The sequence below is a fragment of the Centroberyx gerrardi genome, chromosome 1 (genome assembly GCF_048128805.1).
Source record: "Centroberyx gerrardi isolate f3 chromosome 1, fCenGer3.hap1.cur.20231027, whole genome shotgun sequence".
Taxonomy (NCBI): domain Eukaryota; kingdom Metazoa; phylum Chordata; class Actinopteri; order Beryciformes; family Berycidae; genus Centroberyx; species Centroberyx gerrardi.
Window position 1 is genome coordinate 7,508,965 of NC_135997.1, and position 24,569 is coordinate 7,533,533.

Genomic DNA, 24,569 nt, shown 5'->3' on the forward strand with positions numbered 1-24,569 from the left:
ACTGAGTTAGACCTCAAATCAATTTTGCCAAGAATGTGGTGTACTGCAGCGGCACTAAAGATACCCATGAGTGCTTGCACACAAAGCATGGGAACAGAGCACTCTTAAGGCAAGAATGAGCTTCTGGGCAGCACACACTTGAGTGGGAACTTTAAACTGGATGGTCCAAAATGAATGGAAGACATTCATGCCTTTGTTATATAATCTTCCTCAATATCAAGCACAAAATAAAAGTTCCATTCTGATTCAACCACAAGCCATAGCATTTACAAAATTACAGAGAACTGAAATTAGCAGTGCATACTTGCTTGACAACAAGTACAAAACTGTTCTGAGATAATAAATCAGTTCCCATATTCCCCCTAGGAGAATTCACTGGGTTACCATGTGGTTAACACTGAGAAACAGCTTTCGATCAATTTGAGTCTTAGAGTCTTGAGTCTAAGAAAGAACAAAAACAGAAAAAATCCTATCCATAAAAATTGCATTTGGTGATGGTCTGCTAGTTTCACAAGCTGAAAATAAACAAAGAATACCTACAAAGTACATGGAGGTGCATTTCAGCCAGCGGCTCATCTTGGGTGAGTGGAGCTGGTCCTTGCACAGTGCTACTGCAAAGGTTGCCACTGTTCCGGTTCACAACAACAATAATGAATGAAGAAAAATATATATAAAAAATTCCCCTTAGCCTCTCAATGCACTCAGCCAGTGAGTGCAAAAAATGTTGGATGAGAGGACAGCAGGGTGACAGTTTATACTGCAGTGGAGGTCCTCTTTTGGAGCTAACCTCTGGAGTTTTCCTCACTCGAGGAGAAGAAGTTGTTTCGGAAGCGTTTTCTGAGCATTCCCCTGTCGCTCACGGGCTCTGCCTGTAAGTTCATCACTGCACAGCAGTTTGGTTGAGGGCGAAAGGGAGGAGAAGGAGGAGGACAAGAGGAGCTGGGAATGGAGGTGGAGAAGCAGTAGGGCCAGCCCTGCCAGCCCTGGGACCAGCCCTGGCCGGCTACTGCAGCTCCTCCTCTGGGGAAAAGTCAGCTCAGCCTGGCTACCTCTCTCCTCCCCAAAGTGTCCTTCCCTGTATCCTCCCCTTTATCCTCAAACCCTCAGTTCTGCTCAGTCCTCTTTTGTATCGTTGCGTCTTTGACTCCTATGCAGTTTTGATTCTCTCTTCCTCCTCTCTTCTTGACTCTTGATCTGTTTTCTATCCCTTTTTCTATTGAAGCTGCCAGCTACTTGCTCCTCTCTTTTCTCCGCTCTATCACTGGACTCAATCGTCTTTGCCCCGCCAAATGGCAAGGTCAGTCAAGCCCACTGGGGTAAATATGTGAGCTCTCCCAGGTTTAAAATATCACCCCCTCCCCGGTAAACAGCGGTGGTGCAGACAGCCCTGTAGACTGGTTACCTCTTTATTTTTTGACCCTCCAACCTTTCTGCAGTGACTGATAGGAAGACAGGGGCTAAGAATACATTCTGGAGATGCCTGCACCGTGAGTAATAGCTTTAGTGTCTATCACCACTGCCAGCATGAAACAAGGCCAGCCAAAAAGACCTTGCTTACATTGCCATCCCCCACCATGCTCCCTGCTTGCTTCCATCTGAAAATATTAATGTCAGAGGGGGATTATGGTTTGCACATTTGAAGTGGTCCTGGCACTGACCCTTGCGGGACGCTGCTGGGCCAAAGGCTGCTGTTAACCCATCCGTCTAAACTGGGTGGTGCGGCACCAAAGCCCCCCCTGATCCTAGCTGCACGGTAGCAAGATTAGGTGTCAGCCTTTTACAATCAGCTGTCTGAGACTGCAGTCCCACCACACACATCCACTACACTGCCTCTCCACTTACGCTTGTACTTAGGTGGTAAACACTGCAAAAGATTACCTAGTCCTATTTCCAATGGAAGACGTCACTGTCACTTTTTTATTAGGTAAAACATCAGAGGAAAAGGAATAGAGACAGAGATGGAGGGAAAGGAGGAGGAGGTAGAGGGGGGACCCGTTTAATTTACACACCCTGCGTCAGCTCCTTGTGGGCTCGGGTTACTGTCCGCTGCCAGACTGGCGTTAACAGAGCGGCGCTGATATTCACAAACATGCAAAAAGACCTCCTCCACATGACATGTCATATGAAGAAGTGGGTGTCGACTTACTAAAACTGCTCACCCTCGCATGGAGACAAAGGCGCCAAACTGGGACCTGGCCACAGGGCATACTGTACATCAGTCACGTAAATATCGCGTACGGGTGTGTTGGTGTGTGTGTTTGTTTGGAAATCTGTTCATGCACTGGTTTATAATTGGGCAGTTAGCATGCAAGTGTTGCCACTGAGAAGCAACCATATCTCTTCTAGGTAGTATCCAGTCAAGATAAGTCACTCACTTTCAAGCACGGAAAATGACCCTGCTCAAACAAAAAAGCTGTTAAGTTTATTTTAAACTATTGAGTTAAATGCAATTCATGAGATGAATTCCATTTAATTTGTAGGTTGAATGCAACTGAAGCAAACATCTCCCAAACTTTCCAACCTAACATTTTGACCTTGTTTACACAGAGCAAAACATCCCCTGGCACTCAATAAGCCAGGTCAGGCCTCTACCTGTCCACATCTTTATACTGGGTGTCTACTAATACTTCAGCTAGTGCCTCGTATCATCTTCAGGTCAGATTTTCTATCACTTTCTACAGGCTGTGGCTCATCACGACACGTCTGTATCCTAGCTGCCATCAGACCCTGGCAGACTAATAGGTCTCTAATGCCCTGACAGATTAAATCACCAGTAGGAAATACCTAGCTGGCCATCTAAAAGCAGTGAACTGACGAACTTCAAGACCAAAACATCAAGTTCTTTGCCAATGTGTGAAGTGATAGGACTTTCATGCCAAACTGCATGTATCCGTTTGGTTTCATAGGGTTATGGCTATGGGACGATAGTGATCGTAGGAGACATCTGTGAAGAGACTTACATCATGTCATGAAACATTCAACCTTTGGCATTTGTAGATGTGGGAGAACTGGATAGGTATTTGGAACCTGTCCTCAGTAGACAGGACAGACCTTTTTGCAGTGCTCACAACTCCTTTCGTTTGATACTTTAAATTTAGGGATGAGAGACCCTGGGAGAAAGAAGGGCACTTTCACACCTAACTTTCTTAGTGCAGCTGATTTGAAATGTTTATCCCCTTAATTTGGCTCTTTTGATGAGGTGACCACATGTGATAAACACCAAACTATTGACTAAAGACAGGAAAACAGCAAAGTGTAGATTTTGAAGACGTTCTCCCACTCCTTCATTCATTCCCCTTTTTAAATTTTACTTTGTCTGAAATAAAATTGAATAAATGAATATTAAATGAATACTGTGCACATCACATAGCGTACTGAATTGCATTTATAATAAATGTGTGACAGTGAAATGGACCACCTAATAGTAGTATAGTCCTATTACTAGCCTATATAGGGCAGCAATGATTATTCGACACTATCAACAATGTCGAATGATCGAATAGTATTTCCCATTGTCGACTGGTCATCAAAGATACTTAACCCTACTTACTCTCTCACTTTTCATGTGTCTTTTGAAAATGGCTGATGCATGCTGCACACTGCTTCTGAGAATGATCATGAGCCCTCAAGCAAGCCTTCAAAACAGACTGAAGTACAGTAAAGTGTGGGAACACTTTAAGGAATGTGTTAGTATCCACACTGCAAAATCGACTTGTCTTACTATGGCTGTAAATCGAGTTCTTGAGTTCTTGAAAAAGTTAACCCATAGCTTTGGAACAACTGCCCCTAGCTCCTACAGGCTATAGAATCAAAGCTCCAGTACCAAAAGTGACAAAGTGTAGCCTACTCTTTTAAAAATTGCTTTACTTGCAGTCTTATTCTCGCCACATCTTGCTATCTTGATGCTTCTACTCCAGCATTTGAAAAGAAAAAATCCCAGTGCGGAAGATCACAGGAAATGTAAATCCGTTATGTTAGCACAGTGTTAGCATTGGTGCTCGTTGTCTGAGATAACTATTGAAGCAATATTTTTATTATGTTAAGAAAACGTCCTTAATGGTTAAGCAAAAGACTAATGTGCACTGCAGATCTCTCAACAAGTAGCACAGTGCTATCATAGGCTAAAATGTGGTAGTAATAACGATAATGTTAGTTTCAGTTAATATAACCTAGCGTGACGATGATTACGCAATGGCACCATTTCTTCTTGAGCCGGTTAATCGATTAGTCACTAGAATATGTCAGAATAAACTATTATAAAAATAAGCATTCATTGCAAACCTATTACTATTCTATTACATCAATATTACAAAACTGCAACAAAGTAACAATTTCACTTCTAGACCAATTAAGAGGAACTACAGGTGAGAAGACAGCCTAAGAGATATGAACTCTTGAGTGACAACCCATATCACTTTTCAACACTTGACACAAAAGCTTGACCTGTGGCCTGTGAACAGGCCCAAACAGGGCTGCCAAATGTTCATATTTTTCCATTTATCTTCCTAGGTATTGGCTTGTGACATTAACAGAGCCACATGCTATCTGAATATCTTACTGACGGGCTGATTTATTGGTGGAATATCCCCTGGCAGCGAATAGCCAAAACTCGAGCTGCATCAGCAGTGATGAGAGCCGTAAGTACAAGCTCAAATACCAGTGACTCTGCCACAGAGATTTCTAGAAATTATGTGTGAGTCACAGCTGTGAACTGAGATGGGGAATTTAAGAACAAACGCTGGAACATACTGCTCTGCTATTCAGACTGTTTATCCATTAAGTGAAAACAATTGAACACGAAGCAAGCAGGGGGGATATCCTGTTAATGATTATCCATCCAAAACATATTTCATTTTGGTTACATAGCTGAGAGAGGGAAGAGTTTCCCCTGCCATCATTCTTGTGAAATATAAAACTCTTTCTTTTAAAATAACTGTTACTGAAAAACAGTTATTATTGATTCAACGGGAGACACAGAGGTTGTTATGGAAAACGTTATCAGCAGCTGATAACAGCTGATGGGAGAAATTCTAGGTTCCTGGAAGCAGTGGCAGCTTTCGATCGATACCTTATATCTCCTTTGTAGTTCTGGTTGGGGATAGTCATTTATTTAGCCTCCAGCCTCCTAGATATAGGGCATATAGGGACTTGTGAGGTGGGGTAGTGCACAGAGACTTGTGAATTGGAGTGGTGTGCAACTGTCTGGGCATGTAGAATGTAAGTGAAACCTCAGGGGGAGGGAGGGAGAGAGAGAGAGAGAGAGAGAGAGAGAGAGATGAGCGAAGGTGCAAAAGAAGGGAGTGGAAAGGTGAGAAAGTGACAAGAAACAGCAAGCTTGCAGTCAATTATGGCACAGGTAAATTGATGCTTTAATTTGCAAGCTCCCCTGGAGTGGGACAAGCCACTGTTGATGGTTCAGGCCAAGTGTCCAGGGGACGAAAGAGACACTCTTGTTTTGGTATGCAAACAAGGCACTAGCTAAATGTCTGGATAGTTGCTAAACAAGGGACCACTCTCACTGGGCAGAGAGCTGGCTCAATGCAAGCGGCCCTCTCAGACAGACATACACACCCCCTGGTGGTGAACAGAAAAAAGGCCGGTCTCTTTCACCCAATGCTATTTGTATCCTAGGACACAGAACAAGAGGGGAAGAACGGGTGTCTCTAATCTAGACTCTCTCTTTTAACATACTTCAATAATAGTCATAGTTGAGCTTACTGCTGTATGCCGTCTGAGGTAAATCCTTCCAATAAGAGAAAATGAGGCCAGAATTGTAACTAGTCTAGTCTACACAAACACCCCAACAGATGGCTAATGACCCAATATAGATTTCTTTTAAGATATTTGAGTAGAGTCTGGGTCCATTAGTGCATTTGCAGCAAAACCCTTGAGGTAAATTGGAACTTTGGTAGTTCCCTGTTGGCCATTCAACATATCCTCACTCGTGGAGCCTTTATAAATCTAAAATGGAGACTAGTCTGGCCAGCTGCTGGGTCACACTCTTTTAGATGACCTGTGGCCCAGAGGGCAAAGCTTTTCCTTGCTATTTTCTTCTACTTCCGACAGCCACCACCAGGGCACGGGATCAGCTTTCCGGTGGCCCCAACCCCGACCTTTACCCCTGCCAACTACCCTATGAAGACGTAGTGGCAGAAGCACAGGATTATCAGGATGGCCATAATATACTGAGTTTCTGGTGAACACTGGTTTCTTTCAAGAAAAAGGTTGTATCAACCTTATCTACCATCAAATCCAGAAAATCCAAATGTCTATTGCTGAATCTGGACAAAACCCTTGTTAAGCTAATGCTTTACTCATCTCTACTGCCTTTATCCTCAATGGTTTTAGGAGATTTTACCCCTAATGTGTTTAAACAGATTTTTCAAACTCATTCAAGAACTGTTTCAGAGGTAAAATGTTGTTTTAGAAATAAAGGACATTTAAACGTCTTCAAAGGGGATTCAAAGGGAACATTATGCAATTAGTAAAAAGACTGAGGAAGACAGAGTATGCAGGTTTTCATTCCTACCAAAGAGCACACCAGGTGATTTTCCTGATTAGTTCCTCCTCTCTGGTTGAAGGTGTTTTAATCAGTGAAATCAGCTGCGCTAGCCTTTGGTTGGAATGAAAACCTGCATACTCTCGGCACTCCATGGCACACAGTTTCCTATCCCTGAAATTAAGGAAGCCTCCAAATCCATTTATCTGGGGATATATTGGATATTGCAGTTTCATAGCGACATTGTTATATTGGGAGAGCAGATAAGATGTGAGTGACATGAATAAACTGATAAATCTCATCTAGTGATCTCCTTTCACTTCACTGTAAATGTCGGTTATACAAATGACTTTGGAGAGGAGGAGGGAAGTCATATATTTAAACTTAATTTCAACAAAGATAAATGGGATAGAGAAGATCATTTGGTTCAAAGCCAAAACAAAAGACTTTCACTCTACCCTAAACTGTAATTCACCATTCATTTTCTCATGCAATTCCTTTGTGCTCTTCCCATTTCCTAAAAATCCCCAAATCCACTTTTTTCAAAGACCAACAAGCAAGCTAATCTAAACACATATGTTTTGCAAAAACCCAATCCCATGTAGTGAGGTCAAAAGTGTGGTGCCAAATTAAAAGAACTAATACATTTCACAACAATTTCTGGGCAAAATTTCTGGGATTTTTGTGAAGGCATTTCAGGGTTATCAGCTTGCTCTGTAGCCTTAGTGCAGGGTTAAGAAAACAGCCCTCATCTGTAATGTCAGCAGCCTCACTCACACATTTTATTAGCCATCATTGTAATAACAATGTTCCCCAGTTAGAGTATTAAAAACAAGCAGGGTTATTGCTTTTGGCTGTAGGTGGCAGCCGGTATGGCTGGTATTATTCCAGCTGGCCTGATGATATGGTGATAGATAGCCCCAAAAAAAGAGGGCAGACAGAGAGCCATGGAGCCACAAGCTGAATTCCAATTAGCCAGTAAGGAACTATTAAGGTCACTACACAGGAAAACTATGATGACTTCAAGGTAGTGTTCTTTCTGAAGTTCTATAAAATTTCAAAACACTGCAATTTGCGTTTTCAATGCCACAAGCTGATCCCTGGGCATGTTATCTATGACAATATACTCATAAAGACTGTCGTGGTGTTCCCTAATGATTAGGGATTATTAAAAACAGCCAGAGCTACAGAAACACAATGAGAAACTGAGACACAGGGAGAAAGAGCAAGGGAGAGGCAGACAAATAGAGTGGAGTTTACACTACCTGCTGATGCTTGTGACAATGGTACCTGGTAAAAGAGCTGGGGTTTTGATCTCAGACAACAAGAGGATGCGGCATCATTAGGGAAAACACCACACCACAGGAGCCTTCTGTCTTCCATGTCCATATTTGGTCAAACTAGGAACTGTCAAGGCATGCTGGTACTTGGGCACAAATGTTGGTGATGATGCTTGTTTGGCCAGCACTTACAAGTCATCACACACAGACTACAAAAGGGCAAAGAATGTGATTCGAGGCTCTGTCAAAAAGACTAGTCTTAAGAAACCCTGTGTACCCTGGAAACCATTTTTCCCACAATCTTAACGGACGTCTTAAACAAAAGTAGCTCAATGGTGTAACCTAGATTTAATTCACTGTAACTACACACTTATTGGTCGGAGGTTACAAAAGTATCCAAGTCATTATATATGCCACGCGTTATGCAATACAATGCATTCCATAAAACATCCGCATGCATTCGCATTCGCCACTCCCATCATGTAAACATGACATATGATGAGTGGACTAAAATCATGTTGGAGTTACAGTAAATGACATAGATGAGCTGCTGTAGTGATAGGGAAGCCAGCCAATTCCCCATATCAGCAAAGCTGCATTCCAATGGAGTAAGATACAGAGCAGGTGGAAACTTGTCCCTTAGACAAGCTAAATGCTCCACCCATTCCTGACTATGACCAAACTCTGACTAAACAGGTCTTCTGGAAAAGTCTCTCACCAAAAAAAGTACAACACATGTTTATTATCAGTCCAGATGCAGTTCAGAAATAACAGATAACTAAGTCACAATTTCAAATTCAGTTCTCCAAAAGCTTTCAGGTTATAGCAACATGGGGCCCTTAGAAAAGCAGTGGATTGCAGATATAGTCAAACTATATCTGCAATCCACCAGCAGGGCTCTGGACAATTCTGCCACTGCTATTGGTTAAAATGGACTTCCAGACATTCTTCTAAGTTTTCTGGTATGTCTGGTATGTCTGGTATGCCAGAAGCAAGGCAAAAATCGCCATAGTTCTTATTGTGGCTCTCTCTGGCTGGTGTGATGCAGCTTAATAGGATAGTCTCTCAAGCAATGGCTAACAAAATGCCTCAGCAACCATCAAAGCCGTTATGTGTCATGGCAGTAGTTACACAGAGCACTCTTGACGCACCTTCTGACATCCATATTGGAGGTCCTCAGCGCTTAGCAACAACTGCTGAATGGTGTGGAATTGACATGGTTAATTTCTTAGATTTCTTCCAAGATCCACTTAATGCTGGATCTTAGATGGATCTTTTTTTAAATAGTCTTCACAGATATTAATAACTGTGAACCATTTCAGGCAATTTTAAGTAAATTTTCAATTTGTCAATTCATTGACAAAAATCACACTATAGTAAATATGCAGGAAGAGGAAGCAGAAAAAAAAATAAACATCAAGTTCAGTATTAGGCTTGATCTAAATAATAGTAGTAACGCTAACAATAACAGTAATACATTAAAAAATAAATGACATTATTTGTGCACACATAACATTAAGTTACAAATGTCATAAAAATGTCTAGAAATCAATAGTCCTCACTATGAGACTCAAGTGTTGACAAGATGTCATTTTTGAACACCACCATTTTCTCAGAGATTGTATTTTTCTACCTACTGATTGATTTTTTTTTTTTAATCTTTTCATTGGCTAGTTAGGGTTTGAAGTGGTTGGGGGAGAGAAACAGACTATCCTCTATGTGAAGACACAGTCACCCAAAATGCAATCTAATGATTTGTGCCTCTTGTTTTTTTTTTAAGTTTGTATCTGATTGTCTTTAGATATGTAAATATCTGCATATAAAACTTGATATTTAGCTTCTTAAATATGTATGATTTCACTTGCCATTCGAACAATTCACACTAAAAGCCCAGGAACAATTCCAAAGTGTGTGGCCAGATTTGGCCAAGGGTGTCCAGGATCGACCACAGTTCCTCCACAGTTAAAGTTGGGTTGAGATCCAATTTCAGTCTTTTGTAGGATCCAGGTGATCAGCCACAATGTTTTTTTGTTTTTTTTTATCATAGTTTACCTTTCAGAGGATGAAATGACCTGAGCCATGCTAGAAAAAAATAATTAACAGAGCCTCCAGAATCCTGTTTTCAATACACTTTGTGTCTTAAAATACAGTTTAATTACACTTCACTTACCAGGGCTTATTATTTCTATTATTTATTTTGTTAGGTATTTGTAGCTTCCTTGTCAATGCTACTTCATCAGCTAGCCAAGTAATTGAAGGCTTTTTTTTTTTTTTTTAATAGAGAATGGGCCCATCCGTTCTATAAGTGGCCCTGCTGTTATTATTTCACAACTAATGGGAGAGCGCACAGAAAGAGACTTGGTCATTCGATTTTGCTCCTTTCGGAGTACTTAACTATTGTATTAATTTGCTATTTTCATTTGCTATATTTTATTTTCAATACAAACTGACAATTCACATATTCATTTCTGATGTGTTATGAATTTCATAGCCTATAGGATTAGAAACAGCTTAATGTATTAGACAGAAGGCATAGCCTATGCTGCTTCAATGAATCTTCAATCTTTTTCATGTAGTTCTGGCAGCAGGAGGCGAGTAAGCACCTCAGTCATCAAGCGCACACATTGACATGTAGTAACTATGTTTGGATACACACTGTGACGGTTAGGCCAGTCATGTAGCCATGAGAACATCATCATCCGATTGGTGACCACCAGATAATCACACTGTCAATAAAGAGAACACTATAAATAAATAAAGAGAACACCAAAAAACACAGCACCACAAAACCTGATTGGTGCATCCCTAATAGAGTGAATAGGGCTACTGTCATTCTATTTACTGAATGGTAAATAAATGGTAAATGGTAAATGGTGGTTGGTGGGGAATTTCGTTAGCCATTGCTTTGCCTTGAGAGATGCTCTTATGATTGGCTGATCAGAAACAAATAGGGCAACAGATTTAATTGTAGCACTCTCTTTCCTGATTGGCTGGAGGGCAGTTTACAAACTTGCAAATGTGTACAGTAGAGAACAATCATTTTGAAATTGTTTTTCCAAGTAAATTGAAACTGAATATCGAGAAACTGAAATTGAAACAAGTAAACAATTTCAAGAATCACACACAAATTTAGTGTGCATAAGTCAAATTCAGTTGTCTAGTGACAACCCATAGACTACATTGAAGGCAAAAAGGTGTTGAAAACAAAGTCACTAATTTGACTCAATCACTTCCATTCTCTCTCACTGTCTCTCATCTGTCCAACTGAGGGCACTATGACTTTGCAAAAGTAATAAAACGCCAAAAAGTGTTTATGACTTGAAGTTTCAGCAAAAGCAGAGAGACACTTGACTAGTCTGCACAGAGACAGACACAGACACACACACACACACCCAGTCGAGCTTGATAAAGCTTAGTCTGAGCCATTTCCACAGCGGTTTGTCCCCCATCAGCAGAATCGTATTTGCGTGGGTTCCTGTTGCTCAGCATGCCTGACTCTGTGTGCGTGTGTGTGTGTGTGTGTGTGTTGCTGAGGTCAGCTGCAGACCACCCAAAGTCAGTCAATAAGCCCCAGCCCCCGTCTTACATGCCAACCTCACCCAAGATTGGTAATCCCTTCACTAACAAACATAAACACACACACAGAGTCCCCCTAACTCACACAACTCCAGGATACATACAAAGACACACGCACAAAGCATTATGCACCCACACACACTGATCTTCCCTGCCGGCTCTTCCATAGAGCGAGCACTCTGCTCCATGTGGGCCTGAGCTGGCGCAGCATGGGAAAGCAGACGGGTAGCACTGCTGAGATGACCTCATGGCTATCCCCATGGAGCCAGACGTTAATCCTAAAAACACAGACCGTCACGCTACCACCAACTCTCCAGCCAACACAACCTCCAGGCTAAAACAAACTTCTGATGATCTTATCTGAGAGTTTACTTCCTACAGTATATCACAGTGGATTCAAGTCAAGTTTTGATGTTAAAATGTATACAGGAACTACTGCACTTATAAGTAGAACAAACTGCAGACTTAAGGAAAACAAATACAAGATGCTTGTATATTTCAGAGACTTTTTGCAGTGCAATGCTGGTGCATCAATCATACTGTACTGGTAGACTTAATTGTTCCTGAAACCTTGAAATAATCTTAGCCTCAGTATATTTCTGCAAATACTTTCTTTCAAATACTTTTGTTGTTGGCATTGTTGTTCACACTGCCCTCACGTATCAAGCAAAATATGAATCAGTTTGTGCAGAAATTGCACAGAAAACTGTTCACACAAGAACTGTATTGATAAGTTCTCAGATATGAGATTTGTGTAAATCTTATAATTCATGAACATGTTTAAATATACATTATTTTCTGAAAGCAAAAAGCAGAGTTTAGGGCATCCTGGTGGCTCAGTGGTCTAGGGCTCATGCCATGTGGGCATGACGCCCCTCTCTACTTTGAACTGTATAATAAACAAAAAAAACAACAAAAAGCTGAGTTTAGATGTTAAAATGTGTTTAAACAGATGAGCAAGGCTATATTCATATTAGGAGAATAGCCATGAAGTTTAGATTGTTGTGGTGTTTATAGTGCAACTATTGGGACCTGACCAATAAAATAAATACCTGGTAGATCTTCAAATAATTATTTATTTTGGTGGTATCACTGACTACATTTATGTGCACAATAATGCAACTATTGCCAATACTGCAAGTAAGGCAATAGTCTGCTTAAGCCGGTTACATGATTGCATAACTGGCAACTTCCCATAATAATCTCATTTACATAAGTACTTATTTTGATTATCCAGAAAGAATTGTGGAAATCAGAGGTTTTTTATTCTTGGGTCATGATTCTGCACTACCGCATCATGTTGTTTGTTGCAGCCATAGGCCCATCTCTATTGAAATGACAAAATGCTATCCTTCAGGCGTTACTTTTGGTAAATCTGTTGGAAAGGAGACAACGCAGGCAATTGTTGCACCCCTGGCAACCTGGTGTTTTTGGATAAGGATATGGAGCAAGGATTGTGTGGGAACAGGGGGGTTCTGGGGGAGTTCAGTGATGTAGAGTGGAGACAGATGAAGCAGTATGAACTACTGTGTCCGCAGGATGTCACCGTCAGTGCTCCTGTAGCCCTGATGGTGAGTGGCAGCACTGTATAAACTTGGAAGCTGTGCAGAACATCGAGTTATAGCCAACCAGTTTGTACAAGCCTGCATTATTTATTACTAGTGCAGTGCCCGTTCAAAACATGCCTGTTCGGAACGGGCCGATTGTTTGGCCTCCGGTATTGCTGCTTGCAGCTTTCTTGAGAACCGCTCATCCAAACAACTTCACACTCGACACTGCACGTCCTTGGGTCCCCAGCAATACACCTGCAAAGTGTGACGTAGTTTGGACGAACGGTTCTCGAGATATGCGAAGGACACACATACAGACAGAGATTCCTTGCTTTATAGTATGATAAAATGCAAATCTACCCTTTCAGGTTCCTCAAGGAAGAAGCAGAGACATGAATGTTTGCCCTTAAATCCACAAGGTTAATAAATGTGGAGCAAGATTTTAGAAGATTTTATACTTGCTGCGGAAACATATTTCAGGCTTGCTGACCAAGCTAGTTGAATTTTTAACCAGGCAACTGTTTCAGATACTTAGGCTACATTGGACATAATGCAGAATTTAGCTTGTTTTGACCTGTAATGGCCTATGGGGAGAGCAACAACAAAGCAAAAAGCAAGAACATATTGTTTTCCCACAGTGGCCCAAATATTTCTTTGATAGGTGCTGCGTTTCTATGCAAAACTGTGGTTACAAAGGTGATCTCAGGTCGTATCTTTCAATAATGGAAAAGAAATGAGTAAACTGGAGAAACATATATTGGAGAAACACAAAATGTAAAACTGTGATGGTGTCTTCTTTAGCAGGACAGTCTTGATTTGAATTGCCTTTTGGAGAACTGAAGATTGCACTTTGCCTTGTTACTTCTACCTCAACCAAATTGCTGTGTAGTTTTTATGGCATTATCGATCTTTGTTTTTTACTACCTGGGTTCTGTGCCCTCTGGTTTGCAGTTCCTTATAGGCCATCTGTGGAGTAATATTTAGTTTTTAGCTCAATTCCTTTTATACCAGTCTTCTTGGCTGAAATCTTCAAAACAAACATCCCTGTTAAAAGTTAGCAGCCCATTTACTAAGGCTGTTGCTTTAGTTCTCTCTGCTCAGAACAGTCTTTTAAAATAGTATTTTAAAACAGTCAAACTTCAAACTCTGTGAGATAACAATTTATTAATTCACTTCCCAAGCATCTCGGAGACACAGATTAACATCAGTAAAGGGATTACTGTCTGTTCAGAGAGTACTTGAGCTGTGCTGGCAAGGTGATGAGGAGAATTCTTGAGTTAATACAGTAGTTTCGTTGTCATTCCATGTGGTAACACAAAGGGGAGTAAGAACCAAGGCTTCTCCAGCGTTTCAATGAGGCGGCCATGGGGCAGAGCGCCAAGGTGGTTTCTGATGTGTAGAAAGACGAGATGGCTCTCACTTCTCTCAAGTCTATTGAGTCTGTCACACTAAAGGCAAGGGTCAAACTACACGATTTGAAGAGAAGAAGAAGAGAAGTCACGTTTAACAACATCCACTCATGTAGATAGTTACCAGTACGAGTCCCAGCTCCACTTGTTCCACTAATGATAAGTTGCTATTAGGGCTGAATGATTTTGAAAAAATATCTAATTGCGATTATTTTGACTGATATTGCAATTGCGATATGATTTGCGATATTAGAGGGAATGATAATTTTTACATCATTATTCTCATTTTCATTGAAAAACGTATTCAAATGATTATGGTGTGATTTTTGCGGGGATCTGTACCAAACAAAGATGTTTTCTTAACTCTGTAGAATATGATGTGCAGGCCAGGACATCTCTGCAGCACGACAATATTTAATTTAAAATGGTATTTTGACACACATTTTGCCTTTAACAAATATTGCGCCTCCTGCGATTTGAAAATTGCAGTAGGCCATATTGCGATTTCGATAAAATTTCGATTAATTGTTCAGCCCTAGTTGCTATACAATTTTATTTGGGAGAATAAATCTGCCAACCTGCCTGGAAATTCAATTAAGTATGAAACTACAAATTAAGTGAAAGAAGTCTCATACAAAATTCTTCATCGTTATCCTTGCAATGTTGTCACTTCAAATTACATAGGAAATGTAAACTTATGTACCATGTAGCAATAAATGATAGAACACCTATTTAAAAATTATATTTACAGTGAACTGAAAATGTTTCTGAATGACAAAAATCGGTTAGTGATCCCTCTTCTCCATGTGTGTGATGGCTCCATCTTTGTCCCGTCACGTAGTGTGAACAGCTTCCCAATGGGACGGTAAGCAGACCAGTAGTTTAGTACAGTTGAACAGTCTTGTAGTCTGACCTAGGCTTAACTCAAAACCAACATTCAGTTCACGTCAACGCATAAACCAAGAAGCACACAGACAAACACACACACCTTGGTAAGAGGGAGGGAGAAATAGGCATTTCTTAAATTCCATAACTTTTTCACCTCCAGCAACAGTGGGGTAGGAATGCCTGCTGGGTGTGCAAGTTCACCAAGTTGGCCTCTAAACTTGTTGAAGGTTACTTGTACTTGATATCGTGCAGTCGATACTCAGAGTCTTAAAGGCTGTTCAACTGCTGGAGAAAGATTTCTCAGGAGGTATTGAGGCTACCAGCAGGGCTACAGCAGCACCCGGGCTGTAAAAACAGAGATGTTCCCACACTGTGGTAATGTTTATGTAAAAATCCACGCTGTCTTCATGTTCAGTGAACAGATCTTTTCTCATATCCTGTAGCTCCCATAACAAAAAACAACGTCTCCCTCATTCTTCTATAACATTTCAGTTTTGGTGATATTGGTTCAGCTTCAGCAGACATTATATTCACATGACACTGCCATTTCTGTGAATTTTTGTGAAAGCAGTCTCAAATGAAGCACAATGTATCCTCTGCTAAGGCAGTCATAATATCCAAACTGCAGGTTTTAAAAAAGTAAATTCTTTGATTCAATTGACTCATTTTAAAATGTGCATGCGCATGTGTATTTTTGTCTCTTTTGTTCTGGCAGCCATTTGTGCAGCTCTACACAGCCATCTCAACCACTTGCTGAGATATGAGATGTTGTTGAGACTGTGTATTGCTTAACAACAGTTTTCTAACAGGATTTCTGGGGAGACTAGAAGAGAGGGATTATACTCCTGCGACTGAAAGCAGTTTGATTACATTCTTACAGTCTTACAATAGTCTTTCAATATTATCTCTAGTCATCACAAGAAGGCCTACTTAAGCCAGGATATTCTAACACATTCAAACTATTCCCCCATTTTGGCTACACCTAGTAGACCATTACACACCTCCGCAAAGAGCAACAGTGGCCCGCAACTTTGTAAAAGAGCCTCAGCACACCGTAGCAGACAGTAGGAAGGGTTTCACTACAAAACGCTATATATTTTATAAGCAAATGTCTTTAGATGACTCCTAACTTCAATACTATTACCCCTTGTGATTTTGGTACAAAACTCTTCAATTATTGTTTTCATAATTAATTTATTTCTGATCACATAGCAGAGGTTGTGGTTGTGTTCATCCACATAAAAGTGAAAAATAAACAACAACAACAACAACCTTTTATGGCAGTAATTTTCCCAACCCTGCGGTAAGCCTCCTAATACCACCATATGGCAGTAATGTGGTTATTGTTGCAGCCCTACTAAGAACTCCACTTCAGCACCTAATGTCTGAACAGAGTTTTGTAAAAGCAAATTCCCTCAACCTGTAATTTGTGTTCATCATATCTTACGGGTACTGCTGCAAGTTCAGAATCTTATCAGCAAATACACAGACAACTAAAAACAGCAGATAGAGATAATTGTCGAGGGCTTGGAGCTGTCATGCCCCCCCTCCCTCCACCAACCCCCATCTTATGTGTCCAAAACAACCCTGAAATAAGAGATGTTTCTGCTTCCCAACAATGCCTTCCAACTCCATCCGCCCCCTCTACCCTAAAATGCCATCATCAACACCTTCCAGCCCTGCTCTATATTTTGTAAAACGACACCACTTCAAGGGCGAGGGAGGTTCTAACATTTCGTCAATAAAGCGCATGCCCGCTGGGGAGAAGAGAAAAGAAAGACAGGGTGTGATCAGGAACACAAAGGAGCAGGGGGGAAAAATGCAGGCATACAGCAACCTCCCATTAAAAATGAATGGGAGTTCTAAGTCCAAAAACCTTAAGTCCTGAAAATAAATAACTGAAAAAATAAATCACTTCCTTAAGAAAGGGATATGATGTTTCACTGTGGGCAGAAAAGAAGAGGCAGGAAGAAAGGTAGGCCTCACACAAGTCGAGTCATATTAGGTTGAGGATTGATGCCCCCTGAGCAACACCAATAACAACAACAATAACATCACATTTAGAATTAAATTACAGTCCTTTAGCCCTTATTCACTCAAGATGACTCTCAAATGTGTCACACAGGCTGCTCAGCGTGTTACATTCAGGGCTTGAGGGCAGAACAAACAACAAAAGCTTAATGAATGTTTCTCCCTTGATTCACCCTTTCATTACACTGTGCCTCCTAGTATTAGGCCTATTTTTACCAACTTAAACTTAAACTTAAAAATATTAGAATCAGGTTTGAAATCCACTCCAACCTTCACTGTACACAATGTAAATGAAGCCCAATCGTGCAAACCACAAAAAGACGTTTAGAAGCTAGCTAATATCAATCACCTGGATTAAATGAAAGTTATTTTTGAGGATCATTGGTCAAGTATTTCTACTTTATGAGACAGCAATGTATGAGGGGAAGAGAGGCGACTAGCATGTGACATGGGTCATGAGTTAAGAGTCAATCCCATGATTTTGTGAAATTTTATGCACCATAGTTCACTGAACCACAAAGTATCCCCCCAAGATATTGATTATAAAATTCATCCACGTGGGTGCAAAATATGAGCTGCGACACGTAACTTCTTGAGGCAGCAGTTGGTGCAAGGGCATTTTCAGAATAGCAGGCTTGATTCATAATGCTGTGTTTTGAGGCATCAGCCCAAATACTTTTCTCTGTTATCTGTCATTACAAATAGCTGGCACATTCATCAGCATGACCTTTACTATTAAGCTTCACAACAAGCACTACAAGCAAATGTGCCAACAAAGATTCCTTCTGTGAAAGTAGCCTATACATTAGAAAGTTCATTAAAATACTTGGAATTAGACTTTGATTGCCCCGAGAAGCCAAGGCTAATTAATGATGAATGCCTCCCACATCTGCCTGCTGAGATAAATTACAGTAATTGTAGCTGTTCATGATTAGGATACAAATTACTTGGGACAGAGGGACATGAATTCCTAATTCAAATATGTGTCATCAGCCAATGCTTTACACTTGTTTCCTATAGATGCAGCTTATCAACTATTATGTTGTAACATTTTATCTAGTACACCACAAACAAGTCAGTAGGTTAATTATTATTAGTATTAAGTGTTTTTCTGTCACTAAAAACGAAAAGATGCTCTGCATTATAACCAAGGTAACAAGAAGCACTTGAGCTGCCTAATGTGCTGCCATCATCACTATGATGGCAGAGATGAGATGAGATTAATTTATGCAGCAAGGTGCTCCAAAATCTAATCAGGTCATCTGCTCTTATAAGGGGAACCTGTGGTGTCAGTATGAAGTTTCTATCATGTATTGTTCTTGAGTTATGTGTTCACAAGTGTGTCTACACACACACACACACACACACACACACACACACACACACACAAACACACACACACAAACACACACAAAGGCGCACACACCACCATGACAGTATAATGTCTTGTATACCATGTGTAGCATGGTGGCAGGACAGTGTCAAAAGTTAGATAACATACAACCAGTTTATGAACGCTTTTATATTTGCTGTTCTAAACACTTGGTGTCAGGTAGATATTGCCCAGGAAATATCAGGAAGTGATGCATTTTACACTTCCAGCAGCTGCAACAGCGGTTTGTTTGGATTAATAGGAGAACTAGGTAGTTAGCATGAGCAGCAATATCCACCATGGCTGAGCAGACAAAGAAAAGAGTGTTGTTTAATTGACAAGTGATCCCAAGGAAGTGCAGTGCAAAAACACCACAGCAATAAGCGCTTAAAAAAAACATGAGGAACTCGCTGATAACCCTTTTAATTTAACAAAATCTAACAATTGGTAACTAGCCTAACTAATTCTAAACTGAAACTTCCGTCAAAAATGAAAAAAGCAGAGCACAGTCCAGCAAAGTCTTCAATCAAACTGGGGATCGTGTGGCCTTTTATCTTTTGTTAACATCTGATCAGCAATCCCTTCTTGGCTCAGTCACAGAATCGCTGAAAGCCAAGTCATGACTTCCACATGAATTCCCATGAGACGCATAACTGTGCCTGACAATCAAAAACAACTCACACTATCTAGATTCAAATGGATAGAATTGCAGCAACTGTGGATGATCGATGATAGAATAGATGATAACGTAAGCAAAATTGTGCAATTCCAACTTTAATGTTGCAAAGGAGACGCAGAGTTCATAAAGCACCAAAAAGATGCCAGCATACATCCTACACCCTCTAGCTCATCTAAACACTTCACTGTATATTTTCCTCACTATATGAATATGGCAGCAGGGTGGTGGCAGGGAGGGCTAGTGCTTAGAGACACCATCCTTCAAGTGGGAGGTCCCGGGTTCAAAGCTTCCACCCTGTTGCAGAGTCCCTGAGCAAGACCCTAAAATCTAGAGGTGCTGTTCAGGGTGCTCAGGGGCACTAAACAAAATGAATTTCCCTACTGGGATCAATAACAATTCACATTAATATTATTATAATAAGGAAACCTGATCATTCCAATTTGCCACGGTGATCAGAGATCTTCAGTTAGCTGTCATAGACGATTGTTTCTGTGCCATATAGTGTGCAGCACTAGAACATGTCTTTGATGATTAACCCAAATACCAGCAGTCCGTTTGAGGTGTGGCATTGAATGACTTTTATAACAACCAACCCCAACCTCCCACTGTCCCCGCCACACATACATAGGCTTGTATAATTATACTTGAATAAACTATAGCTTAACCCTAACCCAAAAAACTAACCCTAAATAATTATACTACACCTTCATTGACCACATTCATTCCTCACCCATAACCCCAACCATAACCCATGCCCAAACTTAATCCTTAACCTAACCTAAACCTAATCCTAACCTTAACTCTAAACCAAAGCTCTGAACACCTTCCTAAAAGAACTGAAGACTGGCAAAATACCATCACTTTGGAGGATTTTCCTCATCTCTCTATCCTTGTGGGGCCATTTGGTCCTCATAAGTACAGAAATACAAGAACACGCGCGCACAAACACACAGTGGAGAAAATGTTAACCTTTTGGGCTGGTAAGTTTAATGATATGATGATGATTTAATGATATTTGACAGTCCAAAATACGCTCCAATACACTGTCGCGCACGCAAACATAGGGAATCAATACTCCTCAAAATTACATGATGGAACTGCCTGTTCATGTGCGAGTAAGTGAGCAGAATGCAACTAAAACTCTTGAGAGTTGAGTCTTGGGAACCTGACAAACTTTATGAAATGACATAACATTGGCCGAGCCATAAAACAAACACATTTGGCCCTCCGACAGTATAACAAAATATTCAGCTTTGACCTAGTCTTGTATTCTTTCCACGAGGGGTGGGTTTACCACAATTATAACAATCCCTGTCATAGAGAGCCTTGCAGTGGAACAGTGTTGACAGCAAATCGTTTTCTGCACAAAAAGGTAAGAGGAACTGGAGCCCGGCCTGCTGCATCGGCCAAACTAACAGACCTCATTCTGGGTTTGATATATGGCTGGTATTAAAAGAATGCCTTGGCATGTTTGATTTTGGTCTGCCAGTTTTCAGCATTTGTTTTCCAGCTACCCTAAAATGGCTTGGTAGCATAGTTAGCATTCCTTGTTGGTTGAAACAAATGAATACTTCTTGCCAAAAGTTACTAAGCAAACCTGGGAGGGGGGAGAAGAAGAATAGAATACAATAAAATAAAAACGTATCCCTCTGAGACAATGTCTGTCAAGTAGGCTAGAGTCTAAAAAAAAGCAGTTCATGACCACCTTTGTTTCACAGATTAAAAGTAAATCCCTAAATTCTTACTTGAGGAGGAAAAAAAGACAAGGAATGTGAAGAAAAATAGCTACATTGCGCAAGGAGTGAAAGAAGATATCTTCAAGTGACTGGGTTTGGATAGAATTAATTTTTGTTCACATGCCAAAAGTAAGTTTCACTTGAATTCCCCCACACTCCCTCTTTCTCTCTCTCTTTCTGTGACAATGTAGATGTATTAGCCTACCTTATTTCTTAATTAGTCATCATAACAGGAAAGTGTTTGAGCATAGCACCCTGGTACTGTATAATGTGTCAATGAAGAAGGGATGCTCACATCTCAAACATGTACAATTCGGCAAATCTAATACCCCTTTAACTGATATTATGTTCTATGAACTAGATTTAAACACACTTCAGGGCGGACTTTAAATTGAACAGGTGGTGATGATCCAGTCTGCAGTGAACTGATAACTAGGTCTTCACCTTTAGCAAAAACACAAAAATAAAAAAGCAAGGTATGTCTTCTCTTATCTCATTTTAGCAGAGCTCCCTCTAGACCAGAGGTGCTGTCTGTAATTAAAATCATAACACTTATATTACCTACATACTGCAATGTGTGGCCATCTCTCAGCTTGTATCTAGGGCTTTGACGTCTGCCTGCACAATGGAATTCAATGGGACTGCCGTAAAATCATCACTCAAACCTGTGTAAATGTCATGCATGCGTTTCCTCCGCATGGCTTACGTCGAACCTTTCCAGAAGTGATCTAAAAGTTAAGTTACAAACAAATGGCGGATTTGCAGAAACAGCTGCAAGGCAAAAAAAAAACAAAAAACAAAAAACAAAAACAGGCTTTTTATTGGCCAAATAGGCTTGAATTTTAAACAGCTATCTGAGTTTCTGACTGAGGGAGTGAGAACTGTCTATGCAAACACAATAACCATTTTATTCCTAAAAGGCTTTTCTCTCTCCTGGAGAGGGCCAGAGACTCTACCCAACAGACAGACAGCTCCTCTGGCTTTGTGCCTTTCTCATGGTAATTGCTGGGAGCTGAAAACGGAGCTCAGTGCCAAAAGACCCACCGCATGTTGAACTGTGCAGAATTGTAATGGCTGTCTATTAGCGAGGTTCATAGCCCATAGCTGGTTTATGAAGAATTAATTGTAGACTAGGCCCATGACAAGGTTACCCTGGGTTACTTAAAACGTTTATGGGATAGCCTCCATTACAGGTCAAATAATACTGTTTGCAATGTAATTATATGGAGTGAGTCATGCTGTAACACATGAAGACTTAGTGAAAAATCACTATAACATTCCTGTAGGACCTTATAGTGTGTCTGTGGTACTCAATACGGAGTTTATTGTGTCCTTATAGTATTTGTTTTCTCTTTTATCTCAATATATTCCTATGGGACCTTGTGGTTTTGATGTGGTATTTGTATAGTAGCCCTATAAATTGTACTACAACTATAGTTCTTCTATAGGGTAGCCAATATTTGCTTTGAGCGTTGAATCCAGACAACAGGGGGTTTCTCAAATCTCTGCTGGTGGTAGGCGATTTCATTCAAAGCCCGGCAAGTCAAAACATGAAGACAGACCAAGTGCTAGGGCCCCGCATGGTTATTACCAGTGTCTAAACGCAGGCTGGTTCACAAAAGAATATCACTCAGACAGCACATGATAGATTTTTTAGAGGCCCGGAGTGACCAAGTGTCCCTGATGATAACAACGAGAGGACCTGGCACTTTGTTGCACTGATTTACAGAGCATGCTTCAGTTCACGACTCGCTGAACAACACAGTCAACCACTCTCTATTTTAGGCCAGGACATACACAGTTGAATTCACGTAGTACAGTAATAAACGGTCAGTCCATATCCAAGCGTTTACGCAGAAGTGCAGGTGCTTCAACTGACAATATAATTTCAAACTGCCCACAGCAGCGGTGGGAACATGTCGGTTAACGCGGTGGCTGACGACGAGAGGTCAGGGTTATTGTTTACACACCTCCGACGTTAACACACAACATCTAGCATTAGCATCGTTTAGCAACATTAGCTCAACTGTGCAATACACGGCTATTACCATAACTAACGTAAGTCCTTAGAAATATAAAACAGAATTCAACTTACTGTGATGGTAACTTCGTGCTTTTTCAGCCGATACTTGAGACTCTTCATTGTAACGTAATGTTTCGGGATGTTGACGCTCTCGTATGGCGAAAAATGTTCATAAACAGTGTGATTACTTCACAGAAAAAAGTTCAGGCGAAATAAGTTTTATCTGTCCCCCCCCGCACTGGCTGAGTTTCACCTGACGCCTAACCACAAACTCTGGTCCCCCACTTAGTGATTGACAACCCGCTGAGCCCATCGAACTGCAATATGCGCGATCGACTTTACTTGTGAACCAATCGGCTGTGACGGTGGGCGGGACTTCCTTGTTGAATGTACTTGGGAGTTGTTGGAGACATCCTGGGACAAGGCAGGAAAGCCCGGCGTGACGTCAGGCCTACCTGAGGGCAAGAAACACCTGGGAAAGAACTATCTACCAAACTCTGTATTAGCTAGAATACATACATGGAGTAAAAACTATGTAGCCGTTATTTACAATAAACACATGGAATATACAAACTATCTACCAATCCACTACCTGGAATAAATACCTGGAGTAAAAAATGACCTAACTCTCTACTTCCTGGAATAAACACCTGGAATACAAAGTGTATAGTACCTGGAATAAACAGCTGTAGTAAAAACTATCTACCTAACTCTCTACTACCTGGAATAAGCCTCTGGAGTATAAACTATCTACTGTACTACCTGGAATAAACACTTGGATTAAAATGATCTACCTTATCTATTTACATCAACTACCTAATACAAACAATAACAACGACCTACTTATCTACTACTTTCAATAAACACCCGGAATAAAAATTATCTACCTCATCTATCTACATCTATTACCTTGTATAAACACCTGGAATAAAAAAAACTATTTACTTAACTATCTACTACCTAGAATAAACACCTAGGATAAAAACTATCCACCAATCAGAAAACAGCATGGTGTGGAAGGCAGAAATGATGGGAGTAAGTGAAGATTCGGGGTGAAGTGTCTTCCTCAAGGACACATGGACAGGACACATGACTGTTGAATAGAATAGAATAGAATAGAATGCAGAAGTTGCATCAACAAATCAATTCACCACCTGTCCTGTTACCCCTGTGCTGACAGTACAGGGATTTGAATTGATTTTTTTATTGGGATCTCTATGCTCCCAAGAGTCCTGTATTAAAAACACACTTTAATCAATACAAAATAAATCACACCAATAAGACATATACAAATATATACAGTATGGATCAGAAATTGTTACTCAGTCATTGATTGGTGGAAGGTAAAAGGCTCCAAAAATTGTTATTATAACTTATTTTACATTGGAAAAGCATTTATACCAAAGATTAGGTTAGACATATATATATATATATATATATATTTTTTTTTTTTACATTCCTTAATATATCTCATCTCAGTCCTGTCAGGATCCCTGGGTGTCTAGAGTCCCAAATTGAGAATTACT

General features: G+C 40.5%; 1 protein-coding gene across 1 annotated transcript in view; it reads right to left on the reverse strand.

Moving 5' to 3' along the window:
* uacab (uveal autoantigen with coiled-coil domains and ankyrin repeats b) overlaps nucleotides 1-23,284 on the reverse strand; it is a 44,131-nt gene extending 20,847 nt beyond the window's left edge. The window contains 1 exon segment of the mRNA XM_071915700.2: nucleotides 23,116-23,284. Within this exon segment, the coding sequence (XP_071771801.2) occupies nucleotides 23,116-23,163 (48 nt within the window). The 5' untranslated portion in view covers nucleotides 23,164-23,284.
* Between the last annotated feature and the right edge of the window lie 1,285 nt (nucleotides 23,285-24,569).